This window comes from Ovis aries, chromosome 25 (assembly GCF_016772045.2).
Source record: "Ovis aries strain OAR_USU_Benz2616 breed Rambouillet chromosome 25, ARS-UI_Ramb_v3.0, whole genome shotgun sequence".
Lineage (NCBI taxonomy): Eukaryota > Metazoa > Chordata > Mammalia > Artiodactyla > Bovidae > Ovis > Ovis aries.
Genome location: NC_056078.1, coordinates 8,835,942 through 8,853,367, shown reverse-complemented (window position 1 = coordinate 8,853,367; position 17,426 = coordinate 8,835,942). Strand labels below are relative to the sequence as shown.

General features: G+C 43.1%; 1 protein-coding gene across 6 annotated transcripts in view; it reads right to left on the bottom strand.

Annotated features, from left to right (window-relative positions):
• Positions 1 to 17,426, bottom strand: part of MTR (5-methyltetrahydrofolate-homocysteine methyltransferase) — a 126,114-nt gene that overhangs the window by 47,758 nt on the left and 60,930 nt on the right. For 5 of the 6 annotated variants that reach the window (XM_004021372.6, XM_012105022.5, XM_042241149.2 and 2 more), the window contains exons 16-18: positions 11,599 to 11,778; positions 8,955 to 9,071; positions 8,508 to 8,648 (exon numbers count right to left, since the gene is read on the bottom strand). In XM_004021372.6, coding sequence (XP_004021421.2) covers positions 8,508 to 8,648; positions 8,955 to 9,071; positions 11,599 to 11,778 — 438 coding nt within the window. The remainder of the gene's footprint in view (positions 1 to 8,507; positions 8,649 to 8,954; positions 9,072 to 11,598; positions 11,779 to 17,426) is intronic. The other variant, XM_042241150.2, reaches the window with a different exon arrangement.

Genomic DNA, 17,426 nt, shown 5'->3' with positions numbered 1-17,426 from the left:
GCGCTGAAGAACTGATGTTTTTGAACTGTGGTGTTAGAGAAGAGTCTTGAGAGTCCCTTGGACTGCAAGGAGATCCAACCAGTCCATCTTGAAGATCTGTCCTGAATATTCATTGGAAGGACTGATGCTGAAACTCCAACACTTTGGCCACCTGGTGTGAAGAACTGACTCATTTGAAAAGACCCCAATACTGGGAAAGATTGAAGGTGGGAGGAGAAGGGGGCAAGAGAGGATGAGATGGTTGGATGGCATCACCAACTTGATGGACAAGAGTGTGAGTAAACTCCAGGAGTTGGTGATGGACAGGGAGGCCTGGCATGTTGTAGTCATGGGGTCACAAAGAGTTGAACACAACTGAGTGACTGAACTGATATCCATCATCTCATATACGTACAAAAGAAAAAACATTTTTTTTCTGGTGATGAGAACTCCTGAGTTTTCTAAAATCTGTCATATATATTATACACCAGTGTCAATGATATTTATCACATTGTATATTAAATCCCTAGTAATTATACATCTTAAGAGGAATTTCCTTCCTCCAATTGTCCCTCCTGTTAGCCCCTGCCACTGGTAACTTCAAATTTGATCCTTTATCTATGAGTTTGGTTTTTTTTTAAGCATAATCAACCTATAATTTTAGTTCCTGGTACACAGTATAATGATTCAATATTTCTGTAATTATAAAATGATCCTCACTAGGATTTGAATGTTCAGTAGAGAGACAGAGTAAGACTTCATTTTTTTTTTCCTTTTCTTCTTTCCTAAAAGATAACATCTTAGAACCAAAGATTTCCAGGACAGTAAGAAAAGCTAAACCTCATATCTGATGAGCTTTTAAAGTTCTCACGTAGCACCATCACTACCCAGATATGTGAAGAGTCTGTAACCAAGGCAAGTCAGAAATCGTCTTAGAGGTGGGCACACTGTGAGGTACAAGACATACACCGTGCTCTCAAGGACTTTGCCATATCATAAGGTAGATGGAAATACACAGAGAAAGGTCAGCTCCAAGAGAAAGCCTGTGCCAAGTGCTGAATGAGAAGATGACGGAGAAGGCAATGGCAACCCACTCCAGTACTCTTGCCTGGAAAATCTCATGGATGGAGGAGCCTGGTAGGCTGCAGCCCATGGGGTCGCTAAGAGTCGGGCACAACTGAGCGACTTCACTTTCACTTTTCACTTTCATGTACTGGAGAAGGAAATGGCAACCCACTCCAGTGTTCTTGCCTGGAGAATCCCAGGGATGGGGGAGCCTGGTGGGCTGCCGTCTATGGGGTCGCACAGAGTCGGACATGACTGAAGCGACTTAGCAGCAGCAGCAGCAGCAAGGTAGATGGAAATACACAGAGAAAGGTAAGCTCCAAGATAAAGCCTGTGCCAGTGCTGAATGAGACAATGACACAGACAAGGCTAGGAATTTTGAGGACAGAGTGATCATCACAAACTGGAGTGCTGAAGAGAGACTTTGAAGAAGCTGACAGATCCAGCAAAGGGACAACATTGTGATGATCCTGGGATGGAAGGTGAATTGCGTATCTGTTTCCTCCATCTCAACTGATGTCACTCATTGCCCAAATCTGAAATCCAAGTATCACTGTTGACTCTCCATCCAGTCTTCGCATTCAATTACTTAGCCCTAATAATTACACTGCCTCATTATTTTGCTGTAGTCTGCTTCCACTTTCATAGTTCAAGCATCTAACTGGTCTCCACAGCCCAGGATCACCCTGGTCCCCAATGCATCTTCCACACAGCAGCCGGCGGGGGGGGGGGGGGGGGGGGGGGGGGGCCTTTCCAAAACGCAAACCTGATCAAACTGCCTCCATGGGAAGATTCACTGTAAGCTCCCTATTGCTCTCCAAATGTTGTATTGATTCCTGTTCATGCTGGACAATGTCCTGAACCAGTTGTCTCCCAGCTTCATCTTCTGCCATTCCTGAAGAACTCAGCCCATCTTGAACATCTCAATTCGTTCTGTTCTCCATCATCTCGCTCATCCTTGGCCCTTTACATCCACTCATCTGACAATCTTTTCTTTAGCACCTACCAGAATACCAGGCCACAGCTAGATGCAGACACTCCTCCTCTGGCAGAGAATACCAGTACTGTACCCCAACCCCAAACGTTAGCCTGGCTAACTCCTGTTGAGCTCTGAGGTCCCCCTAACCCATCCCTTCTGGGAGGCTGTCCCTGGTCACCTCTACCTTTGGGTTCAGTGTCCTTCCTAAGCAGTCCACAGCATCCTGCTCGTGCCTTGTTGCAGCATCTCCCCCACACTGGACGACAGCTGCCTCTACATGCTTGTGCACGTCTCACTGCGCTGCAGGCTCTACACGGGCACACCTCTCTTATTAGCTAGATCCTCTAAGTCCAGAAAGTACAAAGCAGAGAACAAAACGCGGGTAAATATTAGCTGAATGGTTTAAAGCTGAATGAGAACCGATTTCCCAGAGCAATGTTTGTGCAGGATAGTAGAGGCCAAGCCACAGAGCGCTAGGAATCCACGCTATGGAGTTTGGATTTAACCTTCCAGGCAACTGTGGCAAGGGTGGAGGTGGGGGAATGACACGAATTCTGAAGCTTCAGAGTAACATTCCAAGTAGTATTTTTCTGCAGAGGAAGTGAGACACACGGCTTGCGGGATCTTAGTTCCCCAACCAGGGACTGAACCTGGGCCCTTTGCACTGAAAGTGCCAAGTCCTAACCACTGGACCACCAGGGAATTCCCACCAAAGTAGTATTTTTAAGAGAACCCTAGAAAGGGGAGAATGTTTTAGTAGTTCCTGAACTACAGTGGCAGGAACAGGAAGAGAAGGAAGGGACAAACATATAAGTATTAATGGACAGCATGGAAGAAGGACTGGGAGGAGCTCCAGGACTGAGGGCTGGGGTGGCAAGCAATCACACAGGGCACTCTCCCATGGCAAGAGACTAATGCTGCTCTCTCATATGATGAAAAGCCTTAAAGAAGATAGCAATTAAAAAATGTATTTTTCTCAGCATTATTTATAATAGAAAAAGACACAGAAACAATCTATGTGTTCATCAGTGAATGAATGGATTAAAAAAAGTATGATATACTATATATATAATAGAATATTATTCTGCCACAAAAAGAGGAAATCCTGCCATTTGAAACAGCATGGGTGGACCTTAAGGGCAACATGCTAAGTGAAATAAGTCAAACAGAAGGCAAATACCATATGATCTCACTTACACTTGGAATCTAAAAACAGAAACAAATGTGGTGATGGATGTTAACCAGACTTACTGTGATGAGCATTCCACAATACATACTGATATCAAGTCATTATGCTATACATCTAACACTAATATATGTTGATCATATCTCAATTTTTAGATCTAAAAATTATAAAATTCATAATTATATACTCTGACATTTATTTAAGAGAAAATACAAAACTAGAGCAGTGTGACACCCCCCCCTCAATCCCCCGCAAAAAAGAGTCCTTCTAAAGCTCACATTCTCATCACTTGATATATGTAAACATCATTTGTCCTGTCGACCACACAAGCAGGCAATTCCTGCCTGTGGGATGGAGTCTGATAAGTAAAAACAGGGCAGAGTGTTCCAAACACTCTTGGGGAGAAGGCCAGGTGTGTTCACAGAAAACAGCAGTGTGCCACATGGAAGGGGCAGGGAGTGGGCGACGCTGTGTGACTGTGAACAGTGGGAAGTGAGGATGCAGTGTGTGGCCCATGAGGATTTCTCACCGTGTACAGAGTTTCATTATCACACCTGATAAATGATAAACATGCTTCAGAAAATCAATATTCTAAATGGTACCATTTAAGAGCAGCTATTTCAGAAGCATGACCCGGCATACTGGGTCCATCTGCTTTCCAACTAGTTATTCAGTAGGACGCTCTCCATGATCCAAACATAAGTTGTCGTGGCCTCACACACTGAGCGGCCCAGACACCAGACGCATGGAGAAAGGTCATCAAAACAGAAAGCTTCCAAGCACCGTGGCTGCTCAAGTGCTCAATTGGCTACTCCTTCATCTGCTTGTACTGCTCAAGAGTAGCTCCCCATTAGCAAGGTGCCTCATGAAGACATGTTTTATTTCTGATATCAAACTGGACCAGCATCAAGGGAGGAAACTCCTCGAGCGAAAACCAAAGGGGAGTGTGAGCACCCACTGGCAATAAGAAAACCAAGGCCAGATAAGGAACAGAGAGGACCTTTTTTCTAGAAAAGCATCAAGAATACTTACAGCTGATAAACCTATCATCTGTTGAAGATTCTAAGCTGAAAATGTACTTACTTATGTAACCCTCCAAACATCATAGCTTGGCCCCTCACCTACCTTGCATGTGCTCAGAACACTGACATTAGCCTATTATTTCGGCAAAATCATCTAAAACTAAGCTTTTTTTTTAAATAATAAAATGTTGAGTATCTCATGTAATTTACTGAATACCGTCCCAAGAGTGGGAAACAGAATGGCGGTGTGGGTCCAGAGTGGTCGTCAGTGGTTGTTTTCCCTCGTGATGGCAGGCTGAACAGAAGCTGCGATCCGCTGCCTTTGTCCAGCACCACAAGAGAGGATAGTACTGTATATCGCCTGCCCAGGGAAAGATCAAAATTCAAAGCACAGTTTCTACTGAATGCTTACTGCCTGCACATCATCATAAGTTGGGGACATGTGAATCCTCACAATCCAAGGCCATGCAAGAGCCATCACACTGAGACTGTCCCTATTAACACTCAAACAGTGCTGTCCAATGAGCAAACTCCACGTGAGTTACATGGTCTCATGTTACCTGGAACTTCTTACCCAAGATAATTTAGTCACCACAGGTCAACCTGTACCATACAGAGGGTATTATTTTTCAATAAAGCCCATTAGAGTTTAGGAAGGTCAGAGATGAGACTCTTCCCACCCTTTTCAACAATAATACTGAATAATCTATCAGATGAAACTTGAGTGCAGACCTTATTATTTGACAATGAAAAGAGAGAATCATTCTCTCATAAAGAAAAAAATTGCTCAACCCTTATTTGCCTCACAGTAGTCCTGCTTTTCATGCTGTTTGCAATCGGCGTACCCTGAGGAATGGTTAAAGAGCTGGCGACTCCTGGCAATGATGAAAGCACACTTGTTTTGGTTATTAATTCCTTAACAGCAATAGAAGTCACCTTGAATGTAGACAGTTAACCTACTTGACAGATAGGGTCAGTGGCTTGTAATAAGTCCTGTGGTTACATAAACAGGGAGGCAATTTTTTATATGATGGATTGATGAAGTCTTGAAATTGCTATTAAGATCCCCTCTTACTCTTCAGCTGTCCCTTAGGAGCAAAACCTCTTGGCAGTTTAGCAAGATATAAAGAAACAAAAACTTGTAAACAAATACTAGAAGTAAATGCAGACTGAAAAGAATGACTGCTATAAAATACAAAACCAACAAAATCTTAAATGAGAATAATCTCACAAATAAGGAGCCCTATCTTTCCTAAGTGAGAGCTGTCTCATCTGGACAGGGGAGAAGAAGATGAGAAGGCACATCACTTTATGGGTTAGCTAAGAATGCTTGAGTAGAAGCTAGGATGCCCCTCTGGTCTTCAGTAGAACTCTGTCTTAGTTGGCAATTAATGAACAATCTCCTGCTAAGTGGAAGGCAGGCTAAGAAAAAAAGCTGGATATTGTTTCATACTTGTATCCTGGTGTCCAAAGAAATGGTTCAGCACTTTGCCTATCTGAGTAGACACAATCATGGAAATAGGGAAGGAAATCTAGCCATTGTTTCTTATGTAATGAACTGAGAAGAACTTGTTTACATTTGCAACAGTCAAGATCCAGGACATTCTGTTCTGCGTCCATCTAAGAAATTACAAATGTCCTAAGGAACTGAGAGGAGGGTCATGTGCTCAGTGGCACTGAGTCTGAACTCATCTTTGTTGAGTGAACCTAAGGCTAGCATAGGCAGTTTCAAAAGTCAAAATTTTGCCATCTGTGACATGGACAAATCAAGAATGCAGTCAACCCTAAGCTGTCCTATCCTTTTCCAGAACATTTTAGTACTCTTCACAGGAAGAGGAAAAGTCAGCAGTTCTGCCAAAGTTAAATTCACATATTAACCTAGAGAACATTAACCCGGTGGCGAAATACACAAAGGCATTCTGCCACTTTCCTGGCATGCTCTGTGAGAAAAATGTTTTCCTTTGCCATTGCTTTCTGAAATAAATTATAAAGCAAGTTTTCTTGAAAAAAGATTTCATTTTTCCTTAAACTGAATTCTAGAAAGCAACACCCATGATAGATACTTAATATACCTCAGTTCAGTTCAGTCGCTCAGTCGTGTCCAACTCTGTGACCCCATGTATCACAGCACGCCAGGCCTCCCTGCCCATCACTAACTCCCGAGGTTTACTCAAACTAATGTCCATCAAGTCGGTCATGCTATCAAGCCATTTCATCCTCTGCCGTCCCCTTCTCCTCCTGCCCCCAATCCCTCCCAGCATCCGAGTCTTTTCCAATGAGTCAACTCTTCCCATGAGGTGGCCAAAGTACTGGAGCTTCAGCTTCAGCATCAGTCCTTCCAATGAACACCCAGGGCTGATCTCCTTCAGAATGGACTGGTTGGATCTCCTTTCAGTCCAAGGGACTCTCAAGACTCTTCTCCAACACCGCAGTTCAAAACCATCAATTCTTTGGCACTCAGCTTTTTTCACAGTCCAACTCTTACATCCATACATGACCACTGGAAAAACCACAGCCTTGACTAGACAGACTTTTGTTGGCAAAGTAATTTCTCTGCTTTTTAATATGTTATCTAGGTTGGTCATAACTTTTCTTCCAAGGAGTAAGCGCCTTTTAATTTCATGGCTGCAATCACCATCTGCCGTGATTTTGGAGCCCCCCAAAATAAAGTCTGACACTGTTTCCACTGTTTCCCCATCTATTTGCCATGAAGTGATGGGACCAGATGCCATGATCTTTGTTTCCTGAATACTGAGCTTTAAGCCAACTTTTTCACTCTCCTCTTTCACTTTCATCAAGAGGCTTTTTAGTACTTCTTCACTTTCTGCCATAAGGGTGGTGTCATCTGCATATCTGAAGTTATTGATATTTCTCCTGGCAATCTTGATTCCAGCTTGTGCTTCTTCCAGCCCAGCGTTTCTCATGATGTACTCTGCATATAAGTTAAATAAGCAGGGTGACAATATACAGCCTTGATGTACTCCTTTCCCAATTTGGAACCAGTCTGTTGTTCCATGTCCAGTTCTAGCTGTTGCTTCCTGACCTGCATACAGGTTTCTCAAGAGGCAGGTCAGGTGGTCTGGTATTCCCATCTCTTTCAGAATTTTCCAGTTTGTTGTGATCCACACGGTTACAGGCTTTGGCATAGTCAATAAAGCAGAAGTAGATGTTTTTCTGGACCTCTCTTGCCTTTTTGATGATCCAGCAGATGTTGGCAATTTGATCTCTGGTTCCTCTGCCTTTTCTAAAACTAGCTTGAACATCTGGAAGTTCATGGTTCATGTACTGCTGAAGCCTGGCTTGGAGAATTTTGAGCATCACTTTACTAGCATGTGAGATGAGTGCAATTGTGCGGTAGTTTGAGCATTCTTTGGCATTGCCTTGGTCTGACAGAATGTGGTCCACTAGAAAAGGGAATGGCAAACCACTTCAGTATTCTTGCCTTGAAAACTCCATGAACAGTAAAATATACCTAGGACTGCCCAATACATAATAAATGGAAACAAGGAACTGATTTTTGGATTAACTATAATTATCCTTACATCTATAGATCAAAAGTGTGCAGACCTCAAGCCCTGAACTGTAGACTGGGACTAGATCCTAACATAAACAAGTATATATAAAAATGTAAAGCTATAACAATGAGTACCAGGTAACCACACGGTCACACAAGAAAATCCACAATGTCAAGTCATAGCATGAGATAGAAAAATATCTAATAAAATGAAAAGATGCTCCCAGTATACTGCTAAACAAGCAGGTTACCAAAAAAGCATCAAGAAAAGTTAGATTTTTATAAAAATGTACATGCGTGTGTGTGTCGTGTGCATACGCATGAACGTACTAATTAGCACTTTTTGTTTCAGAAAAATAAAACCAAAACCATGACTAGAAGGCTATAATAAAACCTCAACAGTGGTTAATCATGGGTAGTAGGATTATGAATAATTTCTATTTCTTCTTTTGCTTACCCTTATTTTACCAATTTTAAAAAATTAATATGTGTTACTTTGGCCTGAGAAAAATAAATTTTACATTTCAAAATAAACTTACAGAAATACAAATTAAGAGTACTAAAGCAGATATTTAAGGCTTGTTTCTCCTTCCTCACCCTAATGAAAATACCTTGTCTGGAACTCTCTGTAGAAACCTTCAGTGATCCAAAGACATGGTGCTATCCTTCCTTCCATTCTACAATGAAGGACTAGTAACTGTACATTTAAGACAGATTCAAAGGAAAAAAGGAAAAGCCATCCGTCAGAACCTCTCTCCCTACCTGGGCGTAGCGTAAGAGCTTCTCGGTGGCCTCAGGGTCTCTGTTCCAGATGAGGTCCTCACAGAGCTGAAGAAGTTCCTTATGGATGTCATCATATACAGGAAGGCTTCCAGCATTCACTATTCCCATGTCCATACCAAACTAAGGGCAATAAAAACAAAAATAAGGATTTCCAGTGATACTCTAAACCAGGGATCAGTGACTCTTTCTGTGAAGGACCAGATAAAGAAATACCATAGGCCACAGCCTCTGTCACAAACACTCAACTCTGCTGATATAGCATAAAAGCAGTCCTAGACAGAATACAAGTGACAGCGCGTGGCTTTGTTATAATAAAGCTTTATTCACAGAAAATGGCAGCAGACCAGGTTAGTCTGTGGGCCAAAGTCTGCAAACGCTTGCCCTAAGTAAAGGCTGGTGTCCAAGGCAACAGGTGTCCCACTATACCTTGATTGCATGGTACAGGAAAACCCCATGCATTGCCTCTCGAATGGCTTCCATTCCTCGGAAGGAGAAGGACAAGTTGGAAAGACCACCACTTACTTTGGCTCCAGGCAGCGTTTCCTGGAAAAAATTTTAACATATGAAAAGATTTCCCTAGTTTGCCAAAAGCAGCAATTGTGTTCCTTAAGCTTTTTAAAGTAAGAATGGAAAGTAAAAAATATATATATAAGTCCAAAGTAATTCAGAGTTTCTTGTACCTAGACATAGACTACAACTTGGATATCAGGGAGACACGGAAGCACTGCTTCATTGTTTTTCCTACTATAATCTCCCTAAGGGGAAAGAAAAACTTCCGCTTTATCTCTGGGTACTTCTACAGTGACCATGATATGGCTACAATACATGGTGAGTGTGACATAAAGTATTTGCTGAATAGGGACTTTCCTGGCAGTCCAGTGGTTAAAACTCTGAGCTTCCACTGCAGGAAGCAGGGGTTCAATCCCTGGTTGGGGAACTAAGATCCCGCATGGTGCAGCCAAATATTTGTGTGTGTGTGTGTGTGTGTGTGTGTGTGTGTGTGTATGTATATATGTGTGTGTGTATATGTGTACACACATACATCTGTTGGATAAATAACCGAAAAAGAAAGAAACAGTGACAGATAACAGAAAGAAAACCAGAGAGGACAAACAGAGAAGTTGGTTGTTCACGAGCTACTAGAAGGCTTCTATAGCCTAAAGGAACAAACTCCGTAGTTCACTATAAACCTGACTAATTTTAAAAGGACAAAAGGGAACTGAGGTCCCCACCACACCTTATGACACATGAAGCATTAGTTCGCATGTAAAACAGGAACTCTTACTTCCTGTTAGATAGGGTACAGACTAGTGCAAGCATTTTGGGATAGAGAGCTGCCTTTATCTACCACTGGACCCAACCCTTCCACTTCTGGGTATATGCTATAGGGAAGCTCATGAAGAGATATATACAAGAGATGTACACACACAGTTCTGCTCGTGACTTACCCAAACTGGAAACAAACCAAGCATATGTCAACCACAGAACAGTTAATTATGGAAAAGGTAAATGATGGAATATTACACATTAGTAAAACTGAACAAAGCACAACTGCAGCACAGGTGGATCTTCAAAGTGCGACTGGGTTAGGAGAAAGGCACAAGAATCTTAAGATTCTGTTTATATTAACATGGAGTTCAAAAGTATGCAAAACTAACGATACTATTTCTACAGTGAACTCTTGCTATTTGCAGTACTTACGTTCCATGAAGTCACTGCAAACAGTGAGCTGGGGCATGCTGAAAACCACTGCTCCCACAGGAAGTGCAGGGTTAGGTCTGTGAAACTCTGGTCACAAAACTGTCATCACTGATCAACATATAACCCTGTTTCCTATGTTTCCATTTAGACATCTTGTTTAATATATACTGCTGATTCCCTAATGTTGAGCTCACAGCCCACAGCATGACAATTCATGTCTAAACAAAGTCCATCTAACAAACATTTTCTCCATGAAGTGCATCACAGCCTTTGTGCACGCAGGAACACAGGGCAGCACTTCAGCACAGCGCACGGGGCCACCCAACTAGAGAAATCAGTCAGCGAAAAAAAGCTCAAAACCCTGAAAAACGTGGCACTAAACAGGCCAGAAAAGGGTGCTTGTTTACAGAATGAGGGCTGAACCCAGGGATGCAGGGCATGCCTTTGCTGACTCATCTGGATCACAGGGGTCAGGCGCTCACAGTTTTCACCACTCTGCACGTGTGCGTGCCCGTGAATGACTACAGAAGAACCATCAGTATTGATTTTGGAGTCACAAATAATTTCTTTTTTTTAATAATTTATTAAATTTTGGCTGTGCTGGGTATCTGTTGCTGCTCGGGCTTTCTCTAATTGCCCCAAGTGGAGGCCACTCTTCATTGCCACGCATGAGCTTCTCATTGAGGTGGCTTGTCTTGTCGCTGAGCACGGGCTCTCGGGTGCACGGGCTTCAGGAGCTGCAGTACATGGGCTTAGCAGTTGCAGCTCCGGGGCTCCAGACCATAGGATCAATAGCTGTGGCACACAGGCTTTGCTGCTCACCAGCATGTGGGAACTTTCTGGATCAGTGATTGAACCTGTGTCTCCTGCATTGGCAGGCAGATTCTTTACCACTGAGCCATCAAGGAAGCCCACAAATTAATTTTAGTGTGTAAGTGAATTTGCAAATAAAAAACCCAGGATAATTCAGATTGACTGTTATATAGAAGCATTAAAATCATATAGAAGAGCAGCAAGTAGTACCATAAAACTCAGAACGAGCTGTAATCAGAAAGGAAGAGACACGGGGCACTTTTCATTTCCTGTTTCAGATCCCAAGTGGAAGCTACTATATGCCTCATAATCATTTATCAAACTCTGTATCTTTTATATATCCCTCAGTGTGTGTGTGTTTTACATCACAACATAAAATAACATAGAAAAAAATTTTTAAAGCTCCTAAATTTCAGAAAACCAATTTGCTACAAGAATAAGAATGTCAATATTCCTTACCAATAAATATATACATGTGAGCTCAAGCTATTCACTCAAGCCAGGTGATAAATCTAAGCAATGTCTGGATAGAAAGGAGAAAAACGTTCATACTTACTTTAATGACTTTTGTTGCATTGATAAAATTAACAGCATACAAGTTATGTTCTTCCATCCCAGTACCAATGGTGAGGATATTAGGGTCAAAGATGATGTCATTTGGATTGAAGCCCAGTTTTTTCACAAGGAGATGGTAGGCCCGGGTGCACACTCTGATTTTGGTATCTGTTTCTGTCGCCTGGGGAAGGAGTAAAAGATGTAATTTGAAATAGAAAAATGAGGTATTATCTATGAAAATAGAAGGACCATTCACTTGTTGAAAGCGCTTAAGTACCAATGCTTAGATTTCATAGAAATACAAATGCCAAACAGCCTTTAAACATTTATCAAATTTTCTCAGAGGAGGAACTGGTTTAAAGTCCCTTTATGTTTTCATCCACACAACAGCTATAATGCTTCTGTAAAAATCAAATCACACACACACACACATATAGTACATTAATAAACAGGTTTCTTAAAAAAACACAAGTGATAAGAATTCAAATAAATTACAAAATTAGTGACCCTCCTCTCTGGACCTGCCTGCACTGTCACCCAGGCTTTCTTGGACCTTCCTATAGTAAGGCTATATAGATTCAAAGATGTGCGTTTATTACCCACCTCCAACCCCACCCATCACAGCATTAGCTAATATAATATATTTCCAAACAGTGACCCTAGGAAGCCAAGCACTGACTCCAGCAAAGACCAACTCACTGATGCTTCCCACCTCCCTCAGAATCAGGTCCTGCACCTCCAATTTTTTTTTTTTCCTGCACCTCCAATTTTAAGATTTTATTTTTACAGAAGCAGTGTAGCTGTTGTGCTGATGAAAGTATCTCCCCCCTCATCTACTCCACTCTCCCCACACCACTCCTTTGATGTTCCTGAGACCCACCAAGCTTGTCTTCCCTCAGGGCCACTGTGGGAAGTGGCCACCATCTCTTTCCATCCATTGCTGCCACTGCCTGGAACACACTGTGACATGGCTCTGTGAGTCACAGCACTCAGGCCTCTGCACAAATGTCCCCTTTTCAGAGAAGCCTCCCTTAATCACGATCTCTAAACCAGTTCCAGCACCGCCTTCTGCCTCCTCCACCCCTCTTCATAGCATCTCTCCTCCTAGAAATTCTTTTCCATGTTACAGAAAAACCTGAATGAACTTTTTAGTCAACCCAGTATATTTATCCAGCATGTTGTTTATTGTTTTTTACTTGTTTCTTTAGATATGATTAATTGGACTAGAATCAGTCTTGCTGTACCCCCAGAGCCTAGAGCAGTGCCTGCCAGAGGATGTGCTCAATATTTCTGTTGAATGAATGAATGTACCTCTGACTCAGAGCATTTCTGAACTTTGTCAGGGAAACTGTCTTCAGGTCAAATCTACAATCTCAATGCAAGGCTTATTCAATGAATTACATGCTCAATGATTTCTGGTTACAGAAAAAAACAAATTTGCTCTAAAGAAAAAATGAATACTTGCTATCACTACAGAATTCTGAAAAAATAAGTAACGTACAATTCTGAGTAAATATGCAAAATGTTTTTTGAAAAATGGCCAACACCACTGAATGAAGTGTTGACTCTTCCAAGCTAACTACTTGGAGGCAGGATACCCTTGATTGGATGTGAGTGCTAAGAGTGGTCGAGAAGCAGTTCCCAATCACACACATCTTTGCTTCTAAGGGGAGCTCTCCAGGGGCCCACAGGGAGGAGGTGTGAGGATACTCTATGCAGTTCAAGGACATTTAGTGAGGCCCCATCCTCCAGAGAAAGGCATGGTGTTATTGCTGTTGTTCAGTCGCTCATTCATGTCTGACTCTTTGCAACCCCATGGACTGCAGCATACCAGGCCTCCCTGTCCCTCACCATCTCCTGGAATTTGCCCAAGTTCATGTTCATTATATCAGTGATGCCATCCGACCATCTTATCCTCTGATGCCCTCTTCTCCTTCTGCCCTCAATCTTTCCCAGCATCAAGGACTTTTCCAAAGAGTCGTCTGTTTGCATCGGATGACCAAAATACTGGAGCTTCAGCTTCAGCATCAGTCTTTCTGGTGAATATTCAGAGTTGATCTCCCTTAAGATTGACTGGTCTGATCTCCTTGCTGTCCAAGGGACTTTCAGCAGTCTTCTCTAGCACCACAGTCCGAAGGCATCAATTCTTTGGTGTTCTGCCTTCTTTACAGTCCAGCACTCACAACCGTATGTGACCACTGGGAAGACCATAGCCTTAACTATATGGGCCTTTGTTGGCAGAGTAATGTCTCTGCTTTTCAAGACACTGTCTAGGTTTGTCCCTGTATAGAACAACTGATTGGTTCAAGATTGGGAAAGGAGTATGACAGGGCTGTCTACTGTCACCCTGTTTGTTTAACTTATAGGCTTAACTTATAAGCTGAGCACATCGTGGGAAATGCTGGGCTGGACAAGTTACAAGCTGGAATCAAGATAGGCAGGAGAAACATCAACAACCTCAGACATGCAGATGATACCACTCTAATGGTAGAAAGAGAAGAGGAAATAAAGAGCCTTTTGATGAGGGTAAAGGAGGAGAGTGAAAGAGTCAGCTTAAGACTAAATACTAAAAAAAACTAAGATCATGGCAACCAGTCCCATTACTGCATGGTAAATAGAAGGGGAAAAGGAGGAAGTAGTGACAGATTTCCTCTTCTTGGGCTCCAAAAACACTGGGGACAGTGACTGCTACCATGAAATCACAAGACGGCTGCTTCTTGACAGGAAAAGCATGGTGAGGGTACATAAAAAAAAACTCACTCAGATCTAAGCTTCTGACTGCTCGCCTACCTTGGTGTTCTTTCACAACTGGTCTCGTTGGTCTCGAATCTCTCCCTGTTCCTGTGGCTGCTCAGGTTAGAATTCACCTCCTGCTGGGGATGTGACTTAGCAGATCACAGGTTCTAGGGAAAGGACCACAGGAGGGGGCTCTGTAGCCCCGCTGGTCCAGGCTTTAGGGAAGGTGGCAGACTCTCATCTTAACTGAATGTCTTCAACCACTTCTTACTTCTCCCTTCAGTTAGTGATATAGTTAAGGTTAAAATCAACATGTGGGCCCAGAAGAAAGTGTTCAGGAGCAGGTCACCTAGGGCTGTCTTTCATCTTTGACTTCAGTTATCCGTTCACCAGAGGGCCAAACAGAGGTCTAGGTTCTAGGTTAATGGCCCAGCTGAGCTCATGAACCGAATAGGAACAGGGGGTTGGGGCTACCAGTGCTGTTACTATTTCATAGTAACCTAGTTGCGTTGGTAAAGTGAAGTGAAAGTCGCTCAGTCATGTCCAACTCTTTGCGACTCCATTGACTGTACAGTCCATGGAACTCTCCAGGTCAGAATACTGGAGTGGGTAGCCTTTCCCTTCTCCAGGGGATCTTCCCAACTCAGAGATCGAACCCAGGTCTCCTGCATTGCAGGTGAATTCTTTACCAGCTGAGCCACCAGGGAAGTAGGATTGGTAGGTCCTGCTCATTTCTTTCATCTGAGTCATGAATCCATCACTAGGCCAGAACCGAAGCAACAATCATCAGCTCCATAAGAATGAGGCCTTTTCAAATTGTTCTCCCAACACCTAGTAAACTACTTGCCACATTAACAGAAAGCAACTACCATCTGCTGAATAAACAAGCAAATCTCAGAATGCACAGTTTCAAAGGATAGGCCTTTGCCATAGCATATCAAGCTAGATTCTCCAAGATTCCTTCTGTCCTGTTCCTCAGCCAGGGTGGTTACACAAACATGCTAATAAGCCTCAAGGCTTGAGGATTTTACAGATCCAGAAGGCTCTCAACTCTGCTGGCACATTTGAGTAACCCAGAGGGATTTCTGTTTTCTAATACTAATACATGTTCCTGAACCTCACTCGAGACCAGTTAAATCAGAACCCTGAAATAAGACCTAAGTAACAGTATTTAAAGAGCCTCTTAGTGATCCTAACGTACAGCCCAGGTGAGAATCACTGATGGGTGAGGTACACCTTCTTAGGCTGAGTTAGAAGAAACCCCAGTGACAATAATGCAAACCTAAAGGCCAAGAGGGAGGAATAAATATCTTCTCCTGATTTTACAATTCACTAGGTTTATCCTTAAGCTGTAGGAAAGCTAGATAGGAATCAGTAGGTAGAGGTTTCATTAATAAATCCACTGCTCAGCCTCAGCATGATTATCAGACACTTAGGGAGAAATAAGATGAATGAAAAATAATTTTTTATTTATTTATCAAGGCTGATACTATGAGAAGGCAAGAAAAAGGATCAAAGACACCCAGATTCTGTGAAAATGCAGCCTAACAAGAAGCAGAGAAGGAATGGGACCAACTTCAGAGGCAGCTTAAAGGTTTCAAATGACTGAACCAGCTTAACATGGGACAGGGGATACAGCAGGGGCCATTCTGCTGCCAGAGTCCAAAATGGAAGTGGTGGAAGAGGTGCACATGCCACCATCAGACAGGCACCGACAAGCCAGAAAGAAATAGGCTGAGAAAGGGACGCTTCCAAGGGGAAAACACATGACAAGAGACATCTGGGCTTTACGAAATCACTGAGGGCACAGACTTTGTTCAGAAATCCCTGGAGTGGCTTCTCTACTGTAGTTAATGTGTGAACACGAGCTGAAGGCAAGTGTGAGGACACCCAGAGCCCAGGGAGAAGCAGCAGGCCTGAGGGCAGAAGTGGAGGCAGGGGATGAAGCTCAGGGGACAGCACAGAGCTGGGAGACACAAGGTCGCCTTGGAATGTCTCCCGGTTCACTCCACACCTGAAAGAATGGAGGCTGTGCCCCTGGCAGAACTCACATTTGAGGCAGAAAGTGGAAGCTAAGAACTTGGGATTAACGGGGAAATGGACAGGATTTCAGACATGAAGTCAACATTGAGAGGCAACCTGGTGAGGAAAAGAGGGCTGCATTTTCCCATCAGCATTTTGTTGCTCAAGTTCATCTGATGGTCATAACTTGGCCAGGAACAGCATCGCTGCCCCTGGGTTGGGGGATGTGAAAATGAGTTTGGCTTGGAGTTCATGGCCAAGGGTGAGAGAAGGAGGTGGAATGGACACAGGTGCTCAGTGCCACGGACGGAAGGACAGGCAGGAGGGGCCCTGGGGAAGCACAAAGGAGATAGAATAAATCTCCACAAGTGGGATTTGGGGGCAGGGTGTGTATTAGGGGAGGGGTAACAGTGGAGGCTGCCCAGAAAAAGGGAAGTTTAATAAAGGGAAGTTTCTCCATTAGCTGAGAATTTCTGATTGCTTAGATTTGACCTTGGAGCCAACCATGAAGAGGCAGTCTGCCACGCAAGGGATTGGTGTAGACAAAATTGCAGGGAGAAGGTCCATAAGTTGCTTTTTCTAAGGCACTGTTTTCAAATACTATTGAGAACTTCACAGCCAATGGATCAGGCCAGCCAGAGACAGGCTGGTGACCAGGCAGCAGCAGAGCCAACCTGACCGCCCAGTGACACGACACTCACACAGTACCAATGCTGTTGCCCCTGTGTGTGTGCTCAGTTGTTTCCGACTTTTTTGCGACCCCAGGGACTGTAGCCCACCAGGCTCCTCTGTCCACGGGATTTCCCAGGCAATAATACTGAAGTGGGTTGCCATTTCCTTCTCCAGAGAAGGAAATTCTTAGTACACATATCAGTCCCTGGAAAGAGCAGAGGATGGGTCTGCTTTAGTACCTTTAAACGGAAAGTTAGGAAGCAGACACAGTAGAAAGAGACAGCTCCCAGGAAGAACAAAAAAAGACTGACCTACTATCTCAAGATGTATTTAAAACAAATATCCCTGAATATTTAGGTAAGACCTATAACCTATCTACTTTTGCTTTCCTTTTAACAA